Source organism: Tamandua tetradactyla, chromosome 8 (assembly GCF_023851605.1).
Source record: "Tamandua tetradactyla isolate mTamTet1 chromosome 8, mTamTet1.pri, whole genome shotgun sequence".
NCBI lineage: Eukaryota > Metazoa > Chordata > Mammalia > Pilosa > Myrmecophagidae > Tamandua > Tamandua tetradactyla.
In genome coordinates, this window is record NC_135334.1 from 68,727,757 (window position 1) to 68,747,862 (window position 20,106).

Below are 20,106 nucleotides of genomic sequence, written 5' to 3' on the forward strand. Positions count from 1 at the left end.
CTATCATAAACCACATTGGTCAAAACACCATGGTACTGGCACAAAGATAAACATACTGACCAATGGAATCAAATCGAGAGTATGGAGAGAGACCACCAAATCTCTGGTCAATTGACCTCTGACAAGGTTCCCAAATTCACTGAACTGGGACAATAAATGGGCTTGAGAGAACTGGATATCAACAGCCAAACAAATATAGGAGGAGCCTTACCGTACATGCTATTTAAAAATTAAAATTAACTCAAAGTGGATAAAAGACCTAAATATAAGAAACAGTTCCGTGTTCAACAAATTCAGCTTTCATGATCTGAAGAAATGATGAAATAGGGGGTGTAGTAGAGAAGTGGAAGAGTCTAAACGATTCTGGAACAGAGATATTAGAAGGAAATGACTGGCTAGAAAAATGTCTCTTGGTATACTAAATACCCGCAATGCAGTTTCTTGATGCTTGAGTAATTGAGGTGTTAATTTTGACTTGAAAATCTTTTTCATGAACAATTTCAAAGAAAAATTTGGATTTTAAAGGTATTAAAATATTTTTGTTTTATATTAGAGTTTCTTAGTCAGATTACTGGGTCTTGAAGATGTTTCCCTATATTTTCTTCTAGGAGTTCTATAGTACTGCTTCTTTTTTTTCCTTTCTGTTTTTTTTTTCACTTGAATTACAAAATTTACATGGTTTAATATGAAAATAAGAAACTGCTACAAAGCATTGTATCTCTTACAAAAATAAGAGCTTTGTAGCAGTTTCTTATTTTCATATTAAACCATGTTAATTTTGTAATTCAAGTGAAAAAAAAAACAGAAAGAAAAAAAAAGAAGCAGTACTATAGAACTCCTAGAAGAAAATATAGGGAAACATCTTCAAGACCCAGTAATCTGAGGTAGCATCCTAAATTTTATACCTAAAGCACAAGCAATGAAAGGGAAAATAGATAAATAGGAACTCCTCAAAACAAAATATTTCTCTGCCTCAAAGGACTTTGTCAAAAGGGTGAACAGGCAGCCACCTAAATGGAGGAAATATTTGGAAACCACATATCAAATAAAGGTTTGATATCCTGTATACATAAAGAAATCATACAACTCAACAACAAAAGAACACACAAGTCAATTGTAAAATGGGCTAAAGATATGAATAGACATTTTTCTGAAGAGCAAATACAGATGGCTAAAAAATACATGAAGGATGCTCATTTTCATTAGCTATATGAGAAATGCAGCTCAAGATCACAATGAGATATCACACACACCTACAAGAATGGCTGCTATTAATCAAACAGGAATCTAAAAATGCTGGGGAGGATGTGGAGAAACTGGAACACCTGAGCACTGCTGGTGGCAATGTATAATGTTACAGCCACTGTGGAAGATAGTTGGGCAGTTCCTCTGAAAACTAAATATTGAGTTGCCCTATGACCTGGCAATACCACTACTCAGTACATACCTGGAAGAGCTGAAAGCAGTGACACAAACAGACATCTGCACACTGATGTTCACAGCAGTATTATTTACAATTGCCAAAAGATGGAAACAATCCAAGTGTCCATCAGAAAACATAATGTGTTATATACATACGATGGAATATTATGCAACAGTAAGACGAAATGACATCCTGAAGCATACGACAACATGGATGAACCTTGAGGACATAATGCTGAGTGAAATAAGCCAGACACAAAAGGTTAGATATTGAATGATTTTGCTTTTATGACCTTGGCAAAGGTGGACTCAGAAGCTTATAATATAAAATACAGAGACCAAAAAGATACAGAGAAGCTAGAAATAGGTGAACAGTTTACCCAATGAAGTTGAACTTAAATGTAAGGGAATGGATAGAAGTGAAGGCAGTTCACTCGTGGGTTTGTAATATTGCCACACTGAAGGTGAAAACAATTGAAAGGGATTGAATAGAGCCATATAACCCACAAAATAACACTACAAATTTAAGTTTTTTCATGAACTACTTCAAAGGTATAAATACTGTACAATGAGTCAACTATATAGCAATATGAGTAAAAACTACTATTGCATGTTATACAGTCTATATTTAACAGGAAAACATCAACAGTACCACAGCAATACCAGAGTTTAATAAATGGGAGGGAAGGACAAGAGTTAGGGAGGTTTGGATTTTCTATCTGAGGAGGTTGTGTTTATTGGTTATTTCTTTCTTTGCGGCAGTGAAAATCATCTAAAACTGAGAGTGCTGATGATTGTATGATTAAGAGAGGATAATGTGAGACACGGATTTTTGACTTTGGACATTATACATGATGCCCAACGATGGAGGTGTCTGAAGGATACACTGAGAAGCAGAACGGCAAACTATGATAAGTACATATGATGGAATATGGTGTGGTTACAGAAAGGAATGATGTCATGAGACATGCAACGAGTTCTTGTGGAACTTGGGGACATTATGTGTGCAAAATAAGCCAGAAACAAAGGAACAAATATTGTATGATCTCTTTGAGAAAATACTTATAAGAAAATTGGGGCCATACTGGAGACTCTTATAGCAGTCACATTTAGCTCAGAGCTGTAAATGTTATTTCTAAATTTTGAGATGCTGCACTATATATGTAAAACCTGGTATCTTCCTGGAACTTTGGCTACCTGTGTGACACTTAAGACTGAGAGACGGATTTTAGCTACAAAGTGCTTTGTTACTGCCTAAGCTGGCGCAGGCCTCGGAGGAGGCAAGGCATATGATGGATGGCAGGGACCAGAACAGGGGCAGACCTGCATTTGTACCCAGGCCCCACATGGAGGGTGCAGCATGTGGATTAACTCCTGGGATCCTGTTTTTTGTTGCTGTTGTTATTGTTTTTTTAATAAACAGTGGATATCATATCATACACACAAAAAAAGACTAAGAGCTAGAGATGTGCAGTTCTGAAAGTCAGCTACACTACATACAACAACTGTTAAAGAAACAAACAAACAAAAAAGAAATCAAGCTTCAATTAGAAATAAGAACAAAGCCAACTGGGCAGGGACTAAGGTAAATCAGAATACAGGGGTAAGGAGGACATTGTCTGTGTTTTAGAACTTCACCTACTGTAGGAGACCAAAGGAAGAGAAGTTTATTTTGTTCAAAATCTAAATTTTCTGTAGCATACAATATAACTCAACCTGTCTGGACAGTTCATTTAAACAACCCAAACACATGGAGCCCAGAATAGGAATGAGGGCATGTAATTCTGCAAAGCTTAAGGTAATTCTGGATATATTTCAGAGTATGCTGGGCAGTTAATAAGTACTGGCAAGGAGGGAGTGCAAGGGTAGTTCAGTGGTAGAATTCTCACCTACCATGCGCAAGACCTGGGTTCAATTACTGGTTCATGTACTTTTCAAAAAACGAACAAACAAGCAAAACTAACAATCAAAAGCAAATAAGCAAACAAAAATTCAACAAACGCTGCTGAAATAACAGGAGACTCACATGGAAAAAGAATGAAATGTGACCCTGCCATACAGCATACAAAAAAAAAGTATTAGCAAGGAGCAGTGTAAAGAGGTGAGAACAACCCCACAACTAACAAGAGCCCATGTGCATCCCAGCGTCCAGCACCTACATCCCACTGCCATCACCACCATGCCCAACAGAAAGGCTGAAGAAGATGCTAAAGGAGTTAAAGCCAAGGTAAAAGACAAACCACAGAGAAGATCTGCAAGGTTATCTGCCAAACCTGCTCCTCCAAAGCCAGAACCCAAACCTAAAAAGGCCCATGCAAAGAAGGGAGAAAAGGTACCCAAAGGGAAACAGTGGAAAGCTGATACTGGCAAGGATGGGAACAATCCTGAAGAAAACAGAGTTGCCAAAACAGACCAGACACAGAAAGCTGAAAATGCTGGAGATGCCAAGTGAAGCATGTTCATTTTTTATAACTGTGTACTTAACGGCGACAGTTTGAAATACTATTTTTTATCAAGTTTTGTAAACATACAGAATTTTGCTTAACTTTTTTTTTAAGCTATGTTGTTAGCACACAGAACACTTCACTGTTGTCTTCTTGGAGAAGGGGCTAATGTCACTAATAGAATGTCTCCAAGGCTGAATTAAAACAGGAGAAAGCACCTTTCCCCTCTAGTTTTGAGAGACTTCATCTCTACCTCTAGGATAATGGATTCCCTGAGGTTGATACACATTAGTCACCTTGGCACAAATGCCTTATGGTATACAAAAATAAAATTCATTTTTTTCTCATTTCCTTCTCAGCCTTCAGAATAGACTTGACTCCCTGAAATCCGCTGGGGCCTGACTCCAAAAAATTACCAGAATGTCAGGCAATCTGGACTTTCCATTGATGCCTGTAGGATGGCATCCCACAAAAGAGCAGCAAGTCCTGGTTTAGGCTGTGGATCTTCAAACTGCTAATTTTGTTATTTTCATTTCATTTCCTGAAAGTCAGGGTCAGCTCATGAAAAGTTGGCAAATAACATGCTAAATGTGAAATGTCAACCCTCACCCCTAAACTCTCTCTGTTCAGAGCATCAAATGAAGACTTCATTGGGTTTTATAGTGGCTTTTTTATTTTGGTAGTCCATTATAGAAAGGAGTTTGAAAGTTGTTGTATACTGTTAACAAGCACCTGCCATGTCTTACCTGAAATACCATGATTTTTTATGAAAAGTATCTTTAATAAAGTTGGAAACAGTTTGGCTTAGGAATAAAAAAAAAAAAAGTATTGGGAAAGTCCTTTGAGGGATGGGAGAAAAAATATGGAACTACTAAGCTTTACCACTGGGGAAACCCCTGATACTAACTCAAACATTAGGAACTCCCACATCAATAAAAAAATCCCAACTTCTTGATCTTGAGGCTCGCTCTTGTGAAGCTTGTTTCTATACTAGAAAAACTAGCCTACCTATAGTCATGCCTAAGAGTTACTGCCAGAAAACCTTGCTTGTTGCTCAGATGAGGCCTCTCTCTCTCTAAACCCAACTCTGCAAGTAAAATCGTTATCCTCCTCCCTACTTGGGACATGACATCCAGGGGTGAAAGTCTCCCTGGCAATGAGGGACATGATTCCCATGGATGAGCCTGGCCCTTGCACCATGGAATCAACAACACTTTCCTGACCAAAAGGGAGAAAAGAAATGTAACAAAATAAGGTACCAGTGGCTAAGAGAGTTAAAATAGAGTTGAGAGGCTATTCTGGAAGCTACTCTTACACACGTTATAGCTAGATATTGCTAATTACCACAGTTTGCAAAACCCCAACCAACACCATTCCTATTAACCCTTAAAAAAACACCTAGTAGCTCTATGTGAGAGTCTACAAAAGTTTCACATACTAAGATCACTTTTCAGAAACCTGAAACCTGCATATGGGTTCCTAGGCCAGATAAGTCCTGAAACCCAGAGGGGCCAGCCTCTCCAAGAACATCAACTAGTTCTATTTCCCTATCTCATATTATCGAAAGCCCTTTCCAACATGAAAAAGTTCCAAAGGACAGAACCCAAAAATCCCTAAAAATTGGAAGAAGGAACAAAGGTGAAGGAGAAGTGTGATAACAGAGAAGACAGGATTTAACAAAGGAATATGACTGCTAAATCATTATACTGATATTTCTTTTAGTCTCTGGTGTGCTAGAGCAGCTAGAAAGAAAAACCTAAAATTGTGAAACAGTAACCCATTCCAAACTCTGAAATCTGTTCTATAACTACTCGTTACAACGTACATTGAAATTTCATTGTTTTTATATATGTTATATTTCACAATAAAAAATGTTTTTTAAAAAAATTCACTCCAAGAAGGCTTTTGCAATTTTATAATTAACATAATTCACACTTTCAACAAAAGGTAGATTTAATGTTGGCTGAGACTAAAAGCCTGGCCGTTTCTAGTTTCAAAATTAGAGTTACTAACTGTGTTTGCAGCCTTTAAATACTGGAATAAAAACATAAAAAATAAGACAATTTCTCTTGAGCTAAAAAGAAATGTAATCTCTAGATACAGAAATATTTTCCTACTCACCTTCCTTGCTTCCTGTTTCTGCAGGCACTGGAAGAGATGCATTGTGCTGAATAGCTGCATTGGCAATGGCATTAGCTGTTACAGTGAAGGCAGTTTGGGGAACCAGCCGGGGCATGAGTGGTACCAATCGACGACCTTCAATGGACCATTCTGAAGAGCTATTAGGTCCAGACATACTAAACGAAAAAGAAAACGCTGCTACAAGGGTTCTCAATCATGGAGAATGAATTAAATACATTTTCTTGAACAATGTAAGTTTTTAAATTATAAAAAGTGTTCTTACTGAATAGGAGAGGCTTTATTATAAGCAAGCAAGATCAAAATGATGAATAATAATTGGAATTCAAGGAGTGACATACATATTAGGTTCTTACACATTTTCTTCTATAATCTGAATCTTATAGTGAACATAATTGAACTCATGAAATTTTTTCCCATGACTTTTATATTAATACGGATGTCAGTTTCATTAGTTTAAATCTGATAACTACTATCTCTACTAACTTTTAGAACACAACTTTGTAATTAAATAAAAAAAATTAAAAGTACTCATAATTTTTAAAAATCAGATATTCCTTAATAATTAAGAATGTAAATTGTGGGAACCTTTGCAAGATAAATACTTTTATCAACTGCCTGCATGGCCAGAGGTTCTAAGGCTTTCAAACTTAGTAACTGAGGCAGTAAACGAGGGGGAATGTAGTAAGGAATGGAAGAGGGGTGTAAGTATCATATCATATGTCACTGACAAAGTACTGTACTATTATCGGTCCTGTTTGAAAAATAATAATGAGTAGATCTGAGGACAATGGAAAAAGCTGCCACTATTTTATTTTTATTTATTTTTCTCTCCTTTCACTCTAAGAAGGATTTGAGGCAATCAGATTCTAACCCTAAGCAGACACCTTTCTGAGTTTCTTTACCCCAATCTTCTTGAGCTAATTTTATCCCAGGAATCCAACCACAAGGCTGAACTACCAAAATGTAGCTGTGTTACTTCTCTTAATTGGCTTCATGTATGTTCCTGACTAAAGACTTATGTCAAGGTTTAATATTCACCCATAATCAATCAATTTCTTCACAGAATCAAAAATATTTCTGCACCTTTTTCAAAATCAGATTCTCCAACCCAACCTTGAACTTAAGACTCTGTAGGTTCACTGATTCTTCATATTTAGATAGAGTACACAGAAGCATCTGTTAATGGATAGTGGAACAATGATAACGATGATGACAATGGTAATGATGAGAGTTAACATCAATTAAGGGTTTACTATATGATGAGTACTATTCTAAACATTATATGCACATTATTAAGTCATAATTTTCTCAGAGAACCTATAAAATAGGTACTATTATTATCTCCATTTTATAGATGTGGAAATTGAGTCACAGAATGGTTAAAACTTAACTCAGGTCACACAGCTACTTAATGTCTACTTCAACAAGCATACATCATGCTCCTGAAATTACTGCCACATCATAAGTAGAAAGTATAAAAGTCTTCAGATGGGTTTTATGTCTGACTCCGCTTTTGATTTATACTAATCGTGCACTAATTGACTAATTACTATCAACTTTTACTGAGTGGAAAAAATTACTTCATGAGCTGAGAAGCATTAAATTTGAGTTCAAAAAGTAATTTCTAGGAGCCAATGACACAATCATTGTGGGCAGTCAGTAAATTCCCTCATGGTTTAACACAGACCTACTGTGTACAAGGGAAAGAGAAGTTCCTAAAACCCAATGAATACCTTTGCAAATTTGTAATTACATAATCCCCATATTGTTTTCAAAATTGGAGAATGGAACCAAAAAAAGACAGAAAAAGGCTATAGCTAATTGTCAAAGGAAAAAAATTCTAAAAGCTATGTAGTATTCTCCTGGCTCACTAATTTGCTGTGATTTTGTTAGAATATCACTAATAAATTTGCTTAGTGAGAGTTTATTACACAAATAAAATGTTATCTACACTTACCTTTAAAAGTTAGATTTTTTTTCCTGTTAATAATAGCTGCATTGTTTAAATGGTGGCAAAAATTATGGAAGATTAATAATTTGAAGCACATGAATATATGCTACTCAAAAGCCAGAACCTGCAGTGCAAAAGACACAACTGCAACTTTTAAAAAGATCTATAAATCTTCCAAATTTCCACTCATGCAAACATGCTCAAATGTTCTTAAGCCATTGAACTTTAAATATCATGTTAGAATTAAATCAGTACATCCTATGTACTTAGTGAGTGTAAATATGCATTAATTGCATGTCTCCACATCTAAACTGAATTTCACAGACTTCTGTAAATACCGTATTTCACTAGGATACCTTAGTCTCACATAAGAATGTCTCTCTATTTATATTACATATGGCAAAGGAGAATGGAGATTCTTGGTTCCTCCCCTTTTGTGAGAAATCTAAGATGATACTAATAAAACTACCTTGACTCTCACATCCTTTAGCGTGCAGGGTACCACCAAGAAATCTTTATCCTCACAAAGAAACTCATATAGTATCCTGAGAATGTCTGGCTGATAGGAACAGGGTTAAGAGAGCAGAAATTGCAGATAGCCACTTTATTCTAACTCTAGAGACAATATTGGCAGGAGTGGCTCAATTAAAAAATCTGAAGCAATTTGACAGCCAAGGCTTTAACACTGCAATATTCTGACATGATTCAAAACTAAATTAAGAGTATCAAATTTAATAAATGGCCTAGTGCCAAACAAAAAACACATATTATGTCTCAAACCACAAGCAAGGCTTTTCTTTGATCCCAGACACCCTACTCCTTTTGTTTCCCCTCCTTTGTGCTCAATCTTTTTGGCTTTCTCATTACCTCCCAACCACATTCCTTCTGGCCTAAGCTGCTGTTTTAAGTGGGGGAGGGTATGGAGAGGAGAAAGGGAATGCAGTCAGGTCAGATGCATTCCTCCTCAGCTCTAGTTTTTTCAGGATCAGAGTATAAAACCCGCCTATAAACAATCTCTGAAACCAGGCTCTGCTGATACTTCTAAGGGAAAAGGAGCAGAGGAGATGGAGAGAATGAGGGATCTATGCCTACCTCATCAATCTCCTACTTTACCAATCCCCATTCACTGACCCTTGGGGCCAATATTAAATACAACATCTGGTCAAACTAAACCACAATATAAAATATTAAAACAGAAGTATGGAAAGACCTAAGGAGCTTAAAATTATACACTGAAGTAAACTCTTTTCAAAAAATAAAATTCATGTATTAAAGAAATCAGAAAGGAGAGAAAAAGAGGAAACACAGGCAGATAAAAGCCAACTCTCAATTATCCATGCTAATGGAGAGAGGAGGGAAAGGGAGAGGTCAGATTAAAGAAAACAACATATTATCCAAAAATATTATTTTGACAAATACTTGTAAATTCTTCAAACCTCTTCCAGGACAACTAACAGATAGTAAAATGACTAATTAAAAGTTTTGCTTCCTCTCCCTTCCCGCCCTCTGACTAGAGGTACTCCCAAGCAGCAAAATGGCTAAAGGATGGGCAGCATTAGGAGAGGAGAGAGGAAAAGAAAGAAAAGCAAGGGACACGGTTAATTTCATAAATGGAATAATGTGCCCCTGAATAATTGAGAGCTTCAATTTGAAATAAATACAAGAAAAAGCCTGAAATAATAATAACCTATTTTGCATACCTGTAACTTGGTCTTTCACCCAAATATAAGGATAAATTCATTCTTTGAAGGGGAAAAAAGGAAAAGGAGACTAAATAAATGTTATCCTTTAAGAATGAAACTGATGCATCAACTTACAACTAGTTGCCCACAATACTGTTCCAATTCTTATAAGGTACTAATCTTGTTCCTAAGTGCCTCTGAAAGCGAACTACTGTTCATTACTTTATAATCTAGCATATCAGTATCCTCTTACCAGTTCTCAAATTAGAATCTGGACTCAGTTTGTCATTATTTTTAGAGCATCCAAACTCAAAAGTTTAGAGCAAATTAAAGGAATACGCTAATATTTGAATGTTTCAAGAACATTAGCCTGACAACTAAATAATAAATGTCTCTAATGGAAATTTTCCAAATTTTTCTAGAGTATACCCACCATTGAAGACTCTCAAAATTATAGGATCAACAGCTAAACTTTCAAATTATGCAGTTAAAAAGGCAGCATCCCATTTTATGAGTTAAGTAAAATGAGGGACGGTGAAACATAACTTGAAGCTAATGGATCTTGGGAGTCAAATGAAATACTGCCAATTGGTTTAAATACATTGTTTAAGCTATCACATCATGGAAATGAACTGAATTGTTTTCCTTTAGATTTATTTTACATTAAAACATTAAAATAAAAAATAAATAAATTATACCATATCTTATTTTATGAAACATTCCCATTATCTTGCACTAACATTTAAAGGATAATTTCTGTTATTCCTATTCTTCAGGAGGCACTGTCTCCATACATACTCTATTAATGCTTGATCACTGCCCTCAGTCCTCAACCACCCTCCACACCATCTGTCAAGTAGTTATGATCTGAAAACAATTTATTAAGAATTCTTAATAATTTTATTTTGTTGGCTTTTGAAGTAAATTGACATATATTACATTTGTATTTCTTAAAAGCAGAATACATATTTGTCTTTTTTCTGAATCTCAAAATGTATGAAGTGATTGTCGAATATTAAAAAAAGTACAATTCCTATTTATAAAGCAATATACATATCAAATACTATTACAAAGAACCTTTAAGGAGGCTATCAAATTTGGGGGGGCACAGTACTTTGTTACTGAACTTTGTGTTTCAAACAGTAAATCACCTGCTAAATTGTGGTGGTCTTTAGTTGTACAGAGATTTTATTGTTACAGATGACCTGAGTATTTAAAGCTTGCCTAAACTAATGCAAAAACATAACCAACTGAATAAACAGTTAACATGCTATGGCCAGGATCCCTGAGTATAGAGATATACTATTAAGATAAAGGACTCAGGAATGTGCTACACAATAGGAAGACTGTTTCAAAACTATGTCATACTATGTCATAAAAAATCAGGGGTGGTATGACTAATGGCTTACTTATGTGCAATTGTTGTTAACCGTTCATCGTTTACTGCTCTCCGAACTTCAGCACGGTGGCGTTCTGTTGAGATGCTATGGAAAAAAATAGCCATTATAGAACTCTGCCAAGCAGGCAGCTCTTTTCTATACTTTCATTAATGTTTAAATCAACATTTTGCTTGGGGAGGTGGGGGCAGGATAAAATTGATTTGTGAGAAGATATAGAGGAGAGGCCTAATTTATAACTTCAAATGCTTTAAAATCATCCAAAAGTATTCACACTGATTCTGCGTAGCTGCAGGAAGAATTAGTTGCAAATCAGAAATCATAGGAAAACAAATTCAGCTTGATATCAAAGCATTATTTACAAAACTAAGCACTGTCAGACCACAGACAAAATTGGCAGAAGTTCTTGTTATCTAAATATGCAAACAGAGCCCAGATGACCTTCTAAACGTGGCTGTTGAGAAGAGGATTTTGGCACTGAGAAGAAAATCTTCTAAGAGCATTTCTAAAGCTTACTGTTCTATAATTTTATTTTCAATGAATAATAAAGAAATGAGACTGGCAACACAGTATTTTTCATGTGGCTATGTGCTATGAAACTGGATACCAGGGTAATACCCCTTTATTACTCAATACTTCAGCTGTGTGTCTTCTATATTATATCATGCAACCATATGGGAAAAATGTGTTTATAGTAATCCTGATCAAACAAATAATAAAGCTAATACTGAACTACTAAGAAGACGCTACAGCCACTCTATTCATAAATCCTCAATAAAATGAATACCACTCTTCAAACTGTAATCTTTACTCTTAAAGCTAAAAATCTGTACCATGGACCAAAACATTTAAGGGGATGGATAGCAGAATTTATAAGAAAGGTAAAAAAACAAATAAAAATATAAACTGTTAAATATGAAGATAACAAAACTGAAGATTTGGCTTACAACATCTCTATACTAATGTTAATTAAATATAGCAAGAACTTATAAAAGTCCTATTTAAAAAAATAATAGGACAAAATGGTTTTAAATGTAGCAAAAAGAAACTCTGGTTAAAACAGAACATTTTCTGAGAAAGCTGAAGGTATTAGAATGGATAAAGGCAAAGTGTCAAGGAACCCTTATCACTAGAATTTTTAAATGAATTCAAGTGCTACCCTAGTGGGAAGCTGGAGGAATAGAATATGCTTAAGGTTATCACTTATGTATATACAGTTAAACAACATCTTCCTCGCACCCTCTAAATCCCCCCAACAATGCCACTCTAGATCTTCATATGCAGTTGCTACCAACTCTTCTTTTCTTCACCCATATCAAAAGTACATCCTTTTCCCAAATGGCCAAACCTAAAATAAGCTGCCTTAAACCCTTTCTAAATGGACTTCAAAATAAAAGGTAAGTAATAATTTTCTGTAAGAAAGCAACTAGGATGAGATCACAAGCACCAACAATTTGAACACCACTAATCTTAAACTTAATAAAAGTAACTGAATTGAACGGTAATGAAACCCCTCAAAATGAAATTTCTAAAGTTACAATGTCTCACAAACTTTTGTGATAATTTACCTAAGAACTTTTGAAAGTTCTCCAAGAAGATCTTTCTTTTCCTTGGTGAGATCTCCCTGTGCCCGAAGTGCACTGATAACTCCAGCATATGCCTCCAATTCTAGAAGAAGAAAATAATTTCATCAAGATAGGATTTCAACACTATGGTTACATGTATAGTGAAATTTAAGGACAAAAAAACTAAAATTCAACTGCAAATTTTTTTTATTCCTTTACAAAAATTATCTAATAACAGATTAAAATGTGGCTTTTATAATTTTATATCAGTTTGTTCTTTACTGTCTCATAGAAATCATGTATGAAAACTGTTTAGGTAGAAAAATCTAACAGTAAGCATTTTGTTTCACCTATTATTACTGAAGAATTCAGATGCTACCAACTACTGGGAAGAGACTCCAAGTGATATAAAAAGCTGATAAAAGAACTTTTAGCATAGTTGAAAGGTGTCTTCACTGATCAACCCTCAAATTCCCTAACCTTGCCTAAGAAGTCAAACTATATTCCATTTCCATCCAGGGTAGTCAGTAGAAAGTACTATGGAACTGAAAAAAATAATGTTTTTTTTTCATTAAGCATTGATAGTCAAATGATAGATTCTAACTCGTGCTGACACTTACTGTGGTTATGCGACCTTGGGCAAGTCCCTCCTCACCTCTAAACCTCCGTTTCCTTATCTAAAAGGAACATCTAAGGTACCTTCTAGATCTAAAATCTTCTGCATCTATAAATCTACCTTCAAATTGACCAAGATAGATGAGGGAGCATGAAATGCTCTTACAAAACTAAGACATAATATCTTCAATCCTAATGCCAGACAGTTCCATTTCACAATTTTCCACAGAAATAACCATTATGAAATGAAAGTCAGTCCCTAGTACTAACTAAAATATAAAAGCAAAAAGTCCCCAATGGCCTCCAGTGTACCATGCACCCCTCTGAATATAGTCCTCTCGTGAACTACCTTTGTGTAGTCTCTTCCCACACTGACTCTGGGTTTGGCATGTAACTTGCTTTGGCCAAGGGAACATCAGAAGTCCATTAAGCACTTGCACGCGGGGCCTTGTTCTCTTAGACTCTTGAGATGACCAAGTCGTGAAGAAGCCCAAGATGAAAGGCCACATGGAGAGAGAGGCCTAGCCATCCCAACTAAGTCTCATCCCCAGCTAAGCTACCAACTGAATACAGCCACATGAGAGAGGTCAGGTAACATCAGCAATCCACAGAATTGTGAGAAATAATAAAATAGCTGTTGCTTTAACCTATTAACACTATGAGATATGTGTGTCTAAGCAAAATAAAATGATGACAAATAAGTGCCCAGGCTACAGTTATCTGCATATTCAATTCAAGTTGCTACGAGTATTCACTATTTGCCAATGCCTGACACATAACAGACATTCAAGAAACGTTAGCTAAATAATATATACATACATACATGCATGCTAGGTACTACACCAAAAATAAACTGGTAGCATCATTCAGCTCAAATTATTCACAGTTCTGAATGCCAAAAGAAAGATTTGTATCAAAGAGAGGGTTGACTAATTAAACAGAAATACCAGGTCCAACTGAACTACCCTGCGTGTGAACATTCTCTGTGCTCAGTCTATGACAGATACTACAGAAATGTTTCATGGGGTGTCGCTTTAAGAACCAAACTCTGCTGCTCTGGAGCAGTCAGAGAAATACTTAGTTCCAGGAAACATATATTTCAGCCTTTATCAGGACCTAGAGTAGAGCTCAAAAGGCACCAGTGATAATCAACTAAGAAATCGCTATATTCTAAATGTTTCTGCCCCATTTGTGGAATATGGTATTCAACAAATTAGTATTAAATCTCTATTACATAAGCCAGAGAGTATACTAAGCTGAGTCCTGCCCTCAAGGAGTTAACTCTAGAATAGAGCTACAGTGAAACAAATAATCAGCAATCACGATACAGTTTATAATACAGTGGTAAAGGCACAGAGGAGAAACATATCATCTAGTCTGGAAGCATAAACTTTAATCAGAAAACCTGTGGTATAGACAGGCAGGGGAAAAAGTGTAAATGTGCAAAAGAATGGAGAGAGTAAAAGAACAGATAATGTTTCTTATATATATCCTACTCCAGTACAAATCTGGGACTACGTTTGAGAGTTTTGCACTAAAGTATGTGTGTACATAGATAGTCACCAATTCAAAACAGACTACTATTTGAACATTACTACTACAAGGTACCATGGAGGATATTTATATTAACAAAAAAGTCCTTATCCTCAAGGTAATTAAAATCCAATAGGAGACCTAAGAAATATGTACAAATAACTATCATAAAGATTTTTGTTCACCCATGAAGGGAACAGAAAAGGGTAAAAATGGAAAAGCAGTTTGGAATCAGACTGAGAAAAGCCTAAAAAGTAACTACAGTCTAAAAAAAGTAATTGAATGACAAAGGAAAAGAGTCAGGTTTTATAGTTTGCATGGTGTTTAGGACAATGACAATGTCATAAAAAGAAACAGAGATGTCAGATAGAGAGGAAGAGGTTTGAGGAAAAAGAAAAATTTGCTTTTGGCCTGTGGAATTTATGGTGATCAAGACGCTATTTCAAATAAAATGAAATTAACTAAAGAAATGTGATAAATATTTCTGGCAATTCAAGTCTAACTAAAAATTCATGTACAAAAATGATTCGTGGCAACTTCACGCAAAATTGGGACTCAGTTATTACAGTTAAACAATCCAAGGCACTTTCTCCTCTTCTCTAAAAATTCACTCATTGTAAAGAAACCTTTACAATGAGTGAATAAGCTAGAACTTACTAGCTTCCCGACCTCCTTCACATTTGTTGATATGCATTTTGATGCCTATTCTCAGATCCTGAAATTAACTGAATTCTGGTATTATCTTGGTTACCATTCTACTTTGGTGTTTACTCTAATGATAAGGAAACATAATGATTTGCAAACACCTCAGAAAAAGTTGACAAACCATTTTTTACAAAACCCTCAACTCATTCCATTTAAATAAATCAGCCGTTCTATACTATAATCCACAAAGCCCCATGTTAAAGTCACAGCTCAGGAATGGTCATAAAAAAATAGGGCAGGAGAGAGGCAGGACGGAGGAAGGAAGCATTTATCTAACGCTGGTATGTTCACTATCTCATAAACTCTCTATTCCAATTCGCTTTTATCTTTAACCAAGTAAAATGTAAATGTTTAACATGTTACATTAAAATTATTTGTACTTATTTTTAAAAGGAAAAAACTAATTCTCAAAATATTTTAAGCTAATCCTCAAATACAGCATCTTCTCCAAACTTTGGACCTAGAGCTCATTTGAAGGCAATTCAAAAGTTTTATTGTTATGATAACGAGCCATCGGGTGGGGAGGAAGTCTTTCAGCAAATCACTACCAAGGCTCCCCTCCTGAAGTTAAGGATCATTAGAAAACTGCTGTTTTCTTTTGTACAGATAGCTCTCCAGCAGCATTACCCACACAGCTCTGACTAAAATCAGATACACATTTAGACTTAAAGGTTACCATTTTTGTATTTAAACATAATCTCTTGATGCAAGACCCAAAAGCCCAGCTAGCTGCCTTTGTAATCACTTTACTATAAGTCCAACTTCATAATTAGCAGCTAATGAGTTAGAGTAATTCCATGTAATTGTACAGAAAACTACCTTTACATTAGTATTAAAAGTTTGGATAGGAAGTAAAAAAAGATAAAGGAATGACTGACTAAAAAAAAAAAATGCTCTCTAAAACACAATGCTAAGATGTGATTTAAAATAGAGAAATCCTAATAATGGCCTGAAATAAAATAAAAAGGGCAAAGGTTTTAGCAGACAGGGCCACAGCAGCTAGGTTTCTACCTGATTTACCCATAGGAATTCCCAAGGAAGACTTTCTTTGAAGAAAAGGTTCAGCTGCAAATAATGTCTGAAAGCAAGCACTTTAAAACACTATACACTCAGATGTCAGGCACTGTGACAGGCCCTTTATATAATCCACGTAATGAACTAATGAGACATTTTTTTTTTACAAAACCATCAACAGATTTAAGGAGATTAAACAACTTGCCCTTGGGTATTAGTGACAGAATAAAGACCCCATGTCTGTCAATTCATGGCCTACTATTCCCTAAATCAAAACCACGAATATCTAAATAATTCATGTCTATTGCCAAAACATTTCATGTTCTCCTTCAAATTATTTATTCATTTATTGAGCACCTACTATTTACTGGCCCACAGGCCACAAATAAGTGTTTGTAAATAAGACAAACAGGTCCTTTTTGGATCTTACAGTCTAAGGAAGCCTTTCTCAACCAAGGATCCTCAATGGAACCACAAACAGAGAAAATTATTTGAACGATGCTTTTCTCAATTTTCCCAAATATATACATAACATACCATTCTATATGCATAGGGAGAAGTTAATTCATTAAATACAATGGATACTTTAGCATTAGGGTTTAATTCTCTCCTGGAATCCTGGTTGAGAAAGCCTGTTCCAAGGAGAAGAAACACCAATTACAAGCATAAGTCACCATAAATTACATTAAGTTAGAAATCAGGAACAGTATGTAATCTCCCATACATTCATGAAGGAAATACTGATTAAAAGTATGCTAAAAGTAAGACTGGGATCATATTTCCTAGGTTCAAATCCTGATTCTACAACTTAATAGCAGCATTATCCTGGGTTCTAAGCTTCAATTTCCTCATCTGTAAAATGGGGACCCAAAGAGCAAAGCAAAACAAAAAACCCTACCTTTTAGATTTGAGTAAGGATTAAATGAAATATTGAAAGTAAAGGACTCTCAAAAGGCCCAGAACCCCTAAATAACTCTTAGCTCCTATTATTATTATGATTTATGTCCCTACTATGTACAAACCACTATGCCATGCACTGGGGAAATAATAATGAATAAGACAAGAACTATATCACCAAGGAGTTTCTAACCTAGCATGAGTTATGACATCAGTGCAAACATGACCCAAAGCAGAAAGAGAAAAGCATCACAGAGTGATATAAAATATAAAAAATGATAATCATACCCAATTTTCGAAGAATCCTTTTGCATTCATCCCTGCTGAGATCCAAAAGGGTTGGCCACACAACAGGCATTGCTGCTTCAGTTTGGTAGCCCCAAAGAGCTTGTCTTTCCTACCAAAAGAAAAAGAAAGGAAAAAAATCAAATTACCAAGATATATTCAAAGGGCCACTCATCTGGAGATGTACAAGTTAAGAAATAAAACCAATATGATACAATCCTTTTTCATTACCATCTTCAACTTTTGACAAATTAAGAACTAACCATTTGAGAGCTTACTATTGTCAGCCCATAACCGCAGAGTGACATAGCCTTTAGAGATAGGCACATCTACCTTCTCAACTTACTGGCTGTGTGACCCAGCTTCTCAACTGGCCTCTATTAACCTAAGTTTTACACATCTGTGAAAAAGAGTTAACCTCACCCAATTTGTAATGAAGATTAAAGAACAGTGCATGTAAAATTCTTACCATAATAGTTAGCATACAGTTTAATAAGCAGGCAATAAGACTTGGGTAAGCTTGGGCAAGTTACTTGACTTCTCCAGGTCTGTTTCCTCACTTATAAGTTAAACGAGATGAAAGTATGTAAAGTACATTACTTGGCTTAATGGAAGTTAATAAAGAATGTTCTCAAGTCTTAACATAATATGAATTTAGACACTGTAGTCATTAAACAACGATTTACCAAAAGTGTAGTATACCCCAAGAACTTATTTAGTACTGGGAATTCCCTACCCTAGAAAGACAAAAAGACACAGCGCCAGACGCTTGCACAATACCAGCTTAGAGCATAGTAGACCCGCAGTAAATATTTGTAAAATGGATAAATGAATGATTCTAAGATGGAGGGAGTAAAATCAGTGAACGAACGAATGAATGAATGAGCTCACTGTCTAGTCTAGGAGTCAGACATTGAACTGAAACAGCTAACTGCTATATCCCGTTCCAGACGCTGGGGCTTCGAACTACAACTCTTCGCCCCAACTTCTGCCCCCCTCCCCCATTTCCCAGAGTCCTCTCAGCTCAGAACCAACCCAGAGCAAGAAAAACTGGACTGCGCGCCCCCGCCTGCAGGATGACATAAAGAAAAGGGGTGGGGAGGAGGAAGAAGGGGCAGAGCCAAAGGAATCCGCTCCCTCCACAAGTCAGTCTCCACCTCCCGACAGGATCTTGGAGGCGGCCGGTGACCGCCAGAATCAGGCACCACGTCACGGCATCCCGACGCGTCCCCGCCAGCGACCCCACAGCAAGGCCGCATCGTTTGGGAAACCTGGGCAGTAGTTGCCGGAGCCCACTCGGGAAACCGAATCTCGTATAATCCTTCCCCCAGTCAAATGTCAAGGAGGCAACCCGCCCCGCCCCCTCCCCAAACACGCATTCTCTCGCAGCACCACAACAAGAGCAGCCCGCCTACCGTCTTCACCCATGCCTCTTAGCGTCAGCCCTAATGTCAAGCCCTCGATCCAAGCCCCTCTGAGCCAGTAGCGAGTTAGGGGCCTCAGCTGGCATCCGCACGTCGCTCCCTCCTCAGCCGAGGACAACAGAGCGAGTGAGTAGGCGCGCGGACAACCATCCAGACAACCGAGACTCACCCGGAGGCTCCCAGAGCTGAACCCCCCCAGGACCCCAGCATCAGGCCTGCTTGAGTCCCTCGCATCCCACCTCCGGGAGCCCCACGATCCCGTTAGGAGACAACGGGGGATGGGGAAGGGCGCCTCAACTTGGGCTATGAATGCATGGCCCGGCGCTCCGCTAGCCTGGCTAGCCTGGCAACTCTTCCCATGATCCTGCCTGAGAGTCACCCACCTGCCCGGCCTTTCGGGGCTCATCTAAAAGGCTCCTCCGCCAAGACTAGGGGACACCAGGAATTGGGTTTGTTTGCGATGCCTCAGAAGGGGCAAGATGGCGACAGGTATCAGGGCGCAAGCGCAGCCGCGCGCTGCTAGTCGGGAGGTGTAGTTCGCCTTTCCCGCCTTTCGGAGAACGGACACCATAAGGCCTCCATTCTCTCTGTCCCCCTTTTCCGCTGAATTATGAAAGGAAAGGAGACTCATCGCAGGGGGTACTGGGAGTTGTGGTCCAAATCCAAACGCGCTTCTCTTTCGCTCCCGGTTTGCCGTCCTACGCGCAAGGAATGCTGGGAGTGTAGTTTCCTTGCCTTCTCCTCGGTACCTTCCTCTCTCTGGCTTCGCGCGCCTCTCCTCCAGCCACCGTCTCCCAGCCAATCGGCTGCACTGTCTGCTACGTGTGGCGTCACACGTAGCAGTCGAAATGGCGTCTCTAGTTGGACGTGGTACTTCGCTGCAGCTTTTATTCTTGACGAGGTTAGAGGTGTGGGAAAACATCTTCATCTCAAAGTAACACTGAGGATTCCTTAGAGCCATGGGAGCAATTCACAGCGCAATTCGAGGAAAAATATTCCACGCTTTGGGAGACGATTTAGTGGGTATTCC

General features: G+C 37.2%; 1 protein-coding gene and 1 pseudogene across 6 annotated transcripts in view; one reads left to right on the forward strand and one right to left on the reverse strand.

The window, feature by feature from the left end:
• The window catches only part of EMSY (EMSY transcriptional repressor, BRCA2 interacting), a 127,659-nt gene extending 107,806 nt beyond the window's left edge, over nt 1-19,853 (reverse strand). For 2 of the 6 annotated variants that reach the window (XM_077113533.1, XM_077113528.1), the window contains exons 1-6: nt 19,460-19,851; nt 17,656-17,764; nt 12,607-12,706; nt 11,051-11,125; nt 9,660-9,701; nt 5,988-6,163 (exon numbers count right to left, since the gene is read on the reverse strand). In XM_077113533.1, coding sequence (XP_076969648.1) covers nt 5,988-6,163; nt 9,660-9,701; nt 11,051-11,125; nt 12,607-12,706; nt 17,656-17,725 — 463 coding nt within the window. In that variant the 5' untranslated portion in view covers nt 17,726-17,764; nt 19,460-19,851. Of the gene's footprint in view, nt 1-5,987; nt 6,164-9,659; nt 9,702-11,050; nt 11,126-12,606; nt 12,707-17,655; nt 17,765-19,459 lie in introns of all 6 variants that reach the window. The other 4 variants (XM_077113532.1, XM_077113530.1, XM_077113531.1 and 1 more) reach the window with 4 other exon arrangements.
• LOC143644477 (non-histone chromosomal protein HMG-17 pseudogene) lies at nt 3,602-3,874 on the forward strand (annotated as a pseudogene).
• Nucleotides 19,854-20,106: the final 253 nt, after the last annotated feature.